The sequence below is a fragment of the Echiichthys vipera genome, assembly GCF_963691815.1.
Source record: "Echiichthys vipera genome assembly, chromosome: 17".
Classification (NCBI taxonomy): domain Eukaryota; kingdom Metazoa; phylum Chordata; class Actinopteri; order Perciformes; family Trachinidae; genus Echiichthys; species Echiichthys vipera.
Window position 1 is genome coordinate 9,559,451 of NC_139842.1, and position 10,171 is coordinate 9,569,621.

Consider the following 10,171-nt stretch of genomic DNA (forward strand, 5'->3'; position numbering starts at 1 on the left):
ACAGATGGCCGTCGTCCACAGAGCTGAGTCTGTGCAACGATCCTGCCTGTTACAGGCAAGGTTTCGTTGCCACCGTACTATACGGGGGAATTGTTGGGTCTATGTAAACCATAAATAAGTCAGTGTGGTCTACATCTACTCTGTAAAGTGTCCTGAGATAACTTTTTTATTATTTGGCACTATAAATAAAATTGAATTTAATTGAATTAGAATTGAAATATAAATAAACAAACACATTTATGATGTGGGCCAGAATAATGAGCTTCCCCTCCTTGAAAGACCAGCACTGGGGTATGCTTTAGAGTATATCAAGTAAACTCAACAAAAAAAATCCCCATGTCCATTTATTTTCTGTAACATTTATGGTTGAATCCATTCATCATTATACATTAGGAAAGAAGGGGAAAATAAGACAAAGAGGCTAAAGTTGGATTTCATAAGTAATTTATTCATAACATTCCCATGACCACTATTGGACGGATGTCATATTAGTGCATATTTTAAGGTATTCCAAGGTGAGTCTATACAGGGTCCGAGATACATATTGCTCTCATTCAATATTTTTTTTCAAAAATTCAAAGTGATTAGGTTTACACGAAACACTGGTGAATATCAGAAAGAAAATGTGTATCCTCTCCCTGAGGGATATCAAAATACAACCCAGTATTCATGACCTCTTATAATCACTGTATGGCCAATTACTTGAGCAAATTTCAGTGGTTTGGTATAAGACATAAAGCAAAAGTGAATGAACATGGCTCAGAATAACATACAATATCAAAGAAATGGTCACGGTTCCTCTTGAAACATTAAACTGAAATGTAAGTTCACTATTTAGTCATTTACAGGAGTAAATTCAAAATCTGGTGTGTGCTATAGAGTGCATGGTATCATTAAAAACAAAATTAAAACTCACTTGAGCACTAGTTAACACAAAGATTGCATACAATACAAAAGTTAAATACCAAACAATAAATTAGGTTCATAAATTAATAAAAACATCTTGAAGCAACAGCAGTAAGAATTTAAATAAAGAAAATGGAGCTGCTCAACAATCTCATTCATAGACAACCTCCCTAAAGATGGCTAATCAGTTTTATTCCAGTGTTAACATGTCTAGGCTAAACTTGACCATCCTCTGTTCATCACCGTCAGTCCAACTTAAAAAAAGGCAACAGATGTTTGACAACCTGAATAAACAGACTGACAGTGTTTCCTAGAAGTCAAACACAGAGGAGGGTGCCAGTGCATATCATGAACACCCGCATTAACAGCTGGGTCGGGACTTTTGGGTTTTCTGGCCCATTCAGTAACTTGCTGGAAAACATTTGTAAAGTGATTTTTATGCCAGTTTCATGTCCCAGGTCATTTTAACACATTTCCTATTTAAATAATGTACATCATTTTGTTGTAAACGGAAGCATTTTTTCACGTCCACACTACTCGTACTTCGGTTACAGATCAGTCATCAACTCCTACAGCTCTGTGCAGTGACATCTAAAGACATTTAAGGAAATAACTACCTACTGAGCTATTGCTATGATCAAGGACAACTCTTTCATTCTAGCATCCAAGACAAAATGAACATGCATGGAGTCACTCTTCTGTGCCTCATGATTTCACATTATTAGTCCTTATACACAGTCTGCTGACCGGGCCCTCTTTCATCATGCATAATATGCCTCCTTACGTGGATCCGTCTTACTCTCCTGTCGCCTCCTGTAGCACCTTCTTCCTCAGCTCCCAGCGATGAACCGGAGCCTCTTGAGTCTAAAAGGTGTAAGCCTCCTGGACCAAATCTGCCATTCTCATAAATGAGGATATTGAGGGTTTCTTCAAAGATTCGAGCCTCAGGAAACTCAACCTAAACAATCAGTTTGGTGTTAGACTTGGTATTTTTGCGTGAGCTTTAATCAATAAAATACATTTCCCACCCTGGTCAAAGTTGTAACATTAAAGGGGACTCTTCAGACCTCCTATCCTAAAACCTTTATTTTACTTGCCGCCCATCGCTGCTGCACATGTATTTACATTTATTATAGTATCTGACCAAAGAAAGTTTAAATATGCTCACATCTGTGCTCTCATTGTCTACATCCATGTCTCTGATGGTAACAGAGTACAGGGGCACTTTGTACCGTGAAAATCCCTAATAAAAGTTTTCATTTTTGTTCATTTCTCCCTAGGAAAATACTGGCAACCAAGATTCCAGGTTTCCCTAATGTTGGTTTGTAGCTACATGTAACAGTGTATGTAATGTAAATATATATATATATACACACAGTATGTATATGTAAATATATACTGTGTATATATATACACACTGTAGAAAAAGCATAATACGTCCCCTTTAATACTTTTTATATAATACTTAAAACAAAACATTTGATTTGCCATAACAAAGTAACCTACTTTGAATTCAACAACGCCATCAACAGCTTAAAGGAATAGTTCCACATGTTGGAATATACACTTATTTGCTTTCTGTAAAAATTCAAACTACAGAAGGTTAGCTTATCTTTGAATATAGACTGGAAACAGCTAGCCTTGCTCTGTCCAGGATATGTGTTAATTAGTAACCTTTAGAGGTGCTTCCCATCTTCGTGCTAAATACCTATAAAACTGTTGCTTTAAGGACTTGTTGTACACACTATGTCACGCTTACTTTGGTTTGCTTCTTCTCTGTGGCATAGACAATGGAAGTGCAGCATACTTCAGCAATCTTGCGGCCTTCGCCATAGAAAGACCAACAGCAGATCTCATCGCCAAGCACATCTTTGACAAACAGGACACGGCCATTAAATCGGAGCACGAGTTTGTCAAACAGTTCAATGTTCTTCAGCAGGTTGTCATCAGAGTTGCTGTCACAGGGAGAGACAAAGAGTAAGTGAGTATCAACTGAGAAGATTAATGAGCACTTTCTATTAAAAATCCAAAAAGTGATGGTCCAGTGAACACATGCAACACTAATAGTTTGTCGTGGCAGCATCTGGCTTGTCAAAAAGAAGTTAATACTTTGTAGGACGCATGCACAGTTTTTTCCTACCTGGTGTAAGAGTATTTGTTGTTTCCTCTGTTGTTCTGCAGTTTTACTACCGGCTGTAGAGACAAGAAACAGGAATACATGCAGGTAATGTCGATAAGGAGAAAACTGTTTTTAATATACATACAAAGACAACCAACTTCAGATTCCTGTAAAGCCCAGTTCAGACCAATGACTCGCAACGCGACAAAACTGTTTTCGAACGTTGCGGGTGAAATTTGCAGATGTGTGAACTGACCCGTTTCAACAGCTAATTAAGTCTTAGCAAAGTGCACTGGTCAAGTCACTAACAAACTGTCAGCTGGTTGAAAAGGCCGTTTCAGATGGAGGCTCAACGAGCGTTTGTGAAAGAACGAGGGAAAAAAAAGAGAGAGAGAGGGGGTCGAGCAAGCAATAATATGAATAAGGAGAGGGAGTGCCGGCCGTAATCCAGAACAAAGCAGTGAATCGCGTAATTTTCTCTGTTTCATTACGACTAGAAATGTGGCTGTAGCAAGTATCTCTCTGTTCTCATTTATATTTTATAATGCTACAATACATATCCAGCAATGGAAAAAAAGCCTAAAAAGTCAGAGCTTAGAGCATAAGTACAGAGAGGCGTTGCTATGGAGATGATACACCGTCTCCTCTTGTCTCACTAGTGTGAACGGGCAGGTTTTGCAAGTTTTAACTCGTCTCGTTCTGAATCTTTGGTCTGAACTGGGCTTAAGAGTTATAATTTGAGAAAGAAATGAACTCTTACATACTGTAGTTAACTGTTGAAAAATACTGATAAAAAAATGTACTTGAGACAACGAGTGCTGGGTGATATGGCCAACATCTTCTATCCCAATATGGGTCATTTCGGATCTTATATCTAAGTCAATACATGACTCGTCTATATGAAATAACCCCACAATAAAGCCTATATTTGTGCTCCTGTGTGAATTAGATACTTGAAAAATTACAAGTATTGATTATTCTCTCATTTTATTAAGAACTTTAGAGCAATATGAGCAGTTTCAAGTTAAATAAAAGAGAAGAAAAATCGACATGTCTACAATAATGCACACAAATCTTCCCACAAATTTTTTCTCATCAGAATTTCAGATAAATTTGAGTTAGTATGTACTTGTTATTATCAATTCACGTGATGTAATTGTGTATGACAATATCCCGATACATTATTTCACCGGGACACGATTCCATTTAAAGAAGACGAATTATCATATTGCATTATCGGCCAGGCATTCTTCAAACTATCTACGTTTTTTTCCCAATTCTGTAAAGAGAAAGAGTCAAACCCTTGGTAAATAAGAGTCCACAGGACAATTAGGGTCAGCTGCAAACTCGATACACACTTTTGTCAGTGGTCCATTTGATTGAGATAAAATGCAATTTACCTTTCTACAAGTAGCAATCATCTTCTGTTCTTCTTTGGCCGAGGTGATCATGGGGATGCGACACACAGTTTCAAAGACATCCTTTTGTTTCTGAAGGTAAACAAAGGTAGTTCATCAAAACACATTCTGCAAGTAACACTAATCAATGAATCAACTAACTGGATTCAAAACATAAATAAAATAATAAAAATTTATGTCACAAATAATGTGAGCGGCCATCACAAAACATCAGGGTCCAAAATAATGCCTTTAAGTTTCTTGTTTAGCTGACAAATAGCTATTTACCTGCATGGCAGTGAGGCAGTGCTGGACAAGTCCCTGGACCCGATAGTACTGGGCCTCCTTCAGAACCTCATCCAGTTCTCTGTGCTCCTCAGGAAGTGGTACTGAGCCATCTCGCAGGAAGTTCAAAACCAGTCCAAAATGTCGGCCACATCGATCCAAAACTACCCAACCTGGGACAGAAGGGGAAAATAGTTGGAGTCATTTGCATTCTTTGGCAATCTTTGTAGTAGTAATCATAAAGTTAGTCCTATAACAGCCAGTGCAGACCATCATGTAGTGTGTGAGAGTGAAACAATTTGTTTTCATTATAGTATTTTAGACATTTAATCTCTTTCAGCACACAACTGAATGAAACCAAAGAAGTCTGAGACTTGCTGTCCAAGTTTACAAAAGTTGTGGTATTGCCCTCCACTGTAGAAATCATGTTTTACATCTGAATGAAATACACTGTAAGATGAATGCGAATGACTTAAAAGGGGATATTGATGTAAAACTAAAGCTATGTCATTGTATTTAGTAAATTTAGTCATTTAGAATGAAAAGTCCTATAAATTCAGAGCACTGATATCCTGATATCAACAGCACAGCCTTCGAGACATTAAACAATGACAATGTGGATCCAGTAAAAAGGTTAGTGCTCACCAGAGAGGCACATCCACTCACCTTCTGAGTCTATGGAAACCTCTGTTCCACCATTGCATATGCTCCGCAACAGACTGTCTTCCTTGCTTAATGTCTGGACCGTTGTATAATGCAGTGAGCCACCCACATTTAATTTGACATACTTGCTCCCCAGCAGACCCTGATTTCTGAGCTCGTCTGTGTTGTGGAAGGCAGGCTGGGAAACAGCAGACTGGGCAGAGTCAGCAGCATGACTGCCTACTGAAGCCTCAGCAGACATGGGGCTGAAGAGTCACTTCCTGACTGTAATACAAAAGCATATGATGGCGTGTTAGTAGGAGTCCAAGACAATATCAAGAAACTTGAGTATCGTGATATTCTCAAAAACACTATTTTTAATAATCTATTCATTTTGAATTAATAGTTTACATATAAAGATTTGTGGCAGTGGTTCATTGAGTGTTGTTTGAACCCTTGACAGCATCGCAGTGTTGCAATATCTTCAGCTATTTGACTTTTCCACTCCAACGTAACGACATATGCATATGGTGGTGTGTTCTTTATACTATGATAGTTTTACTAAAGTTATATTGTTTTTAAAATTGCAGTGTATTGCCTTTCTAACAGTCTAATGAGGTTTAAACAGTATCTCGATATATTGAATTATTACCTCTGTATAATGACATGTATTACACTGCCGGATTCTTGCTAATAAACAGCGCTATTTGTCACTGCAGTTTTGAACAAGAGCAAGTGATAAACGACTGTTTCTTAATGTAAAAAGTGCATAGTCACAATTTAAGTTGTCTGTTAGTTTACAACTGTGAGAGTAAACCGTTTATAATGGCTGACTCTGAAGTACTCTTTTGTTGACGACATGATTATTTGTATTAGTGAAAGCAGCACAGATGTGGTACAACATCCAGCATGAAATATTTAAATAGCTAAAAAGCAGGGCAGGGTACAATGAGAAATATAGAAAGTATTTATGATGGGTGTGGACATACATGTCCCCCTCCCCCACTGTGTGAGTCAGGATAAATGCTATAATTCTGGGACATTTCTTCATACATGCAGTATGTCAATAATACTCCTGGCGTGTAGCCAACAAGCAAACTAAATAAATGTACTGGGAAGTTGAATACTGCTGGAGCAAGAGGTGGGAGAGATCACAATATTGCTATTATAAAATATGGTGGTTCTGTTTATCCTAAGCAAAGATGAGGCATGAAGCACCTAATTTTTCAGATTTTAGCGTTAGAGAAATGGAGAGCTTCTTTTCGGGGTGCTCAAAGATCAATTACTCTTCATCAAAACATTCAACCTCACCCACTGTGTCCTGTACTTCTAAACAACTTATTTCGTTCTCAACTGATTGGACAAAACAAGTATGTGGAAATACCCTTAATGGACATCAAATTACCATTGTTTCCATCTGCACTTACTTAAAGTGCATCAGTTTACTGCCAAGCTTTTACCACACCTCATGTCAGTGGGATGCAGGAAGTACTGTATCATTACAGCCTTATTCCTTAATGAAACACGTTTTCCTGTACAGAGCATGCACGTTCACTGTCCTGTCAACTGACTGAGGCGTCTGTTGTCCCTCAGCAGTGTTACATCAATGTAACATTACAGCTGAACATAGCTATCACCAAAGTAAAATGCTTATCAGCATCAAGTAATCCTTAGTGATAAAAATACCAGTATTTGAACTATTTTTAAAATAACTTTTACAGTCAAAGTCCTTCACATGATATAATTGTTAATATAAAAATATCCTTAATAATAAAATAATAATATTTTTACAATTCTTTTAATTGCTTTTACAGACAAAGTCATTAAGTGCTCCACATGATAAAATTGTTAAAATAAAACCCAAACAGTAAAAATTAGCAAGCAAAAAAATAAACTAAATAAAACTAAATAAAAATAAAATTAAAAAGATTTAAAAACAGAAAACATGAGATAAAAGCCCGTTTAAACAAGTGTTGTCCTTCTAGTTGTTGAGATGATAGATGCATACATATCATGCCAAACGTTAATACAATCACGTAATATTAAGTTAGCCAACAAATACTACTTACCACACTGCACATCAAAGGGAGCTTCAAGAGTGAACCTTTAGTAGCCAAGTCAGGATAACAACTACGGTAAATGTGTGAGCGTTAATCAGTCAGCAATCGATACTTAGCTAACAGGAAAGCAGACCACAACAGCGAGGTTACAACGAAGCTAACGTTTGACAACCCATTTTAATCCAGCCTGACGTTGGCTAAATCAAAGAGCTAGCAACGACTAACGTTAGTATGTTCAGCTACGGTTTAAGATAGCGACGCTCCTTTGTTTTGCATGGGTGGAAAATCAGAAACTGGCTATCAAACAAACGCTAACTGCTAAATTAAGTACAACCAATTCCATTGTTGGACATAAAGATTATTAACTGATGCTAACAGGAGAAGCTAAGTGGGTCACTCAGGAAACGAAACTCGAGCATCTTCTTCCGCTGGTTTCTTCTTCTTCGTCTTCTTCTTCTTCTTCTTCTTCTTTAGTTAGGCAGACTAGACGCAGCTCCGGCGTTTTGCTGCCCCTACCGTTTGTTATTAAAAACTACATCCACCGATTTCTTTGTATGAACCCAGTAATCCAGGTTTAGAAGTGTGCGCCTATTAAGAGTCCTTCTTTGACTGGAGTATGTTTTGCATATTTTTGAGTAGTACATGTTTAACCGTCTCACTTCTTCCACACACACATTTGCCATCAGGATGTTTATCAATGAGAGCCAGCCCACTCCTCAGCCCACAGTGTCCAAGTCTCAATCTTGAGATTACTGCCATGTCTTTTCTACTGCACCTGTAAGTGCACTTTTCTTTACTTACGCTTTCCTGCACAGAAAAATATGCCCTTCCTTTCCTTTCCTTCTCCCAAGACTTTTGCCAGTTTTCTTTTAGAGGCCTGTTTATTCTTTCACAATACTCTGGTTCAATTCAATTGTATTTATAGTGCGAATAAATAAAGTAACATTTAATCGACGGTTTTCTGATGTGGGGATCAGTCTAATCACTATAATGATATTCATTAAGCATCAAGCGGGACGACAGCGACCTGAATGCTAATCGTGCATATTTACTACCCTCTAGTGGTCAAGGTGAGGAACTGCAAAATAAGAGCATGCGATCACTTCCGCTACATACTTTCAAAATAAAGTAGCCAAACTTAATCAATCGGAAACCAATTTACAGATATGATAATGAAATTAACTGATCACTGTAGAGACAACAACTCATAATAATGATGATGATAATAATAATAATAATAATTATTATTATAATAATAATAAAAATACTACTACTATTACTACTACTACGACTACTACTACTACTAATAATAATAATACAGATATTTATAGCGATTATTATTATGATTTAGTAGTATCAATACTGGCTTTCAAAATCTTGTATGTTCTAATGTTTGTTAATACTCTGCATTTTATATTTCCTTTAGCCCTTATCTGTGAGCTATGAAGAAAAAAGCCATAAAAGTTCAAAATCATCTCTAAATAATAAAGTGTTACTTTCCCATTGTGATATTTTCCCCACATTAGCCAAGTTATATATTAAGGTGCATGTTTTTTTTCATAAACAAAAGATAGATAGCTTACATATTTGAAAAAAAAAGCTAATTTCTACAATTTATACACCATTCAACAGAGACTTTATTTCCAGTTCAGCAAATAATTTACTGCCTTCAAAAGAGTGTAGTCATATATGAAGCAAAGAAATGCTACTGATGAGAAGAGAATAATCAAATCTACAAAGCAACAGTCTCTGAATCCTTCATTTGGCACAGTGAATGGGACTACATTCACTGTTCAAACAATCAGTTTTAAATAAACACATAATGCATCACAGCAAGCAGCCAAGTTTTGTAATTTTCATCAACATAGTGCATACAACATCAAATTTGATAATTGTCAATAACTATAATGATAATGGCAAGAGTGAGCAGAAGCAATATAATTTACAATCAGTGCATGCTCTAAGCATAATGACATTCATGTCCTCACCTTTCCCTTATAGGTCATGTTGTGACACTGGGTGACGATGCACTCCAGAAACAGCGAAGAATAAAATAAACTGCCTTTGTAAACAGCATTGCAACAACAGATGAAACACTTAGGGACATTAAATTATTTAACATTATATTTTGGCACTGAATTTTCATTACATATATAATGAAAATATATAACCCCCCGCCACCATGTATAAGTGTATATATGAGGCTTATATATATATGTATATATATATAATTTAGTATATATATCAACCTCAATCAATATTAAGTCAGATATTTACATTCAATTTGTATGTGTGTATGTGTGTGTGTGTGTGTGTGTGTGTGTGTGTGCGTGTGTGTGGTGTGTGTGTGTATGTGTGTGTGTGTTACACAGAGAGAGACAACGTGAGGAAGAGAGAAAATGACTGTGTTGATCTCGTGTTGAAACATTTTCTCATGATTTAAATGAAAGTATTCTTCCCTTTTACTTGAACATTTTGTAAAATGTAACATGAGCCACTTTAAAAATGGTAAACATTCAGTGTGTACCGTATGCTGATGACCGTGACTTTTGATGGTTGCAAATCAAGTATTGCAACGTTCTCTAAGGTTTTGGCCTCATAATAATTTAACTCATTAAATAAATCCAGTTCTCTCCTGTTTAATGCCTCTCACACTAATTTTTTTTTGAATTATCAATTTCTTACCCTTCATAAGGCACCAGTCCTAATGATACAGACAGTTGGACCATGAAGTAGGACCCACATTTGGCAAACCACCATAT

At 36.7% G+C, this 10,171-nt stretch overlaps 1 protein-coding gene across 1 annotated transcript; it reads right to left on the bottom strand.

Moving 5' to 3' along the window:
- Positions 1 to 465: 465 nt before the first annotated feature.
- kctd13 (potassium channel tetramerization domain containing 13) lies at positions 466 to 7,762 on the bottom strand. The gene is made up of 7 exons (XM_083931982.1): positions 7,419 to 7,762; positions 5,374 to 5,634; positions 4,711 to 4,880; positions 4,426 to 4,515; positions 3,047 to 3,099; positions 2,666 to 2,861; positions 466 to 1,864 (listed from the first exon to the last, which is right to left on the bottom strand). Exons 2-7 carry the CDS (start codon positions 5,609 to 5,611, stop codon positions 1,628 to 1,630), a joined length of 984 nt encoding a protein of 327 aa, XP_083788108.1. The 5' UTR covers positions 5,612 to 5,634; positions 7,419 to 7,762; the 3' UTR covers positions 466 to 1,627.
- Between the last annotated feature and the right edge of the window lie 2,409 nt (positions 7,763 to 10,171).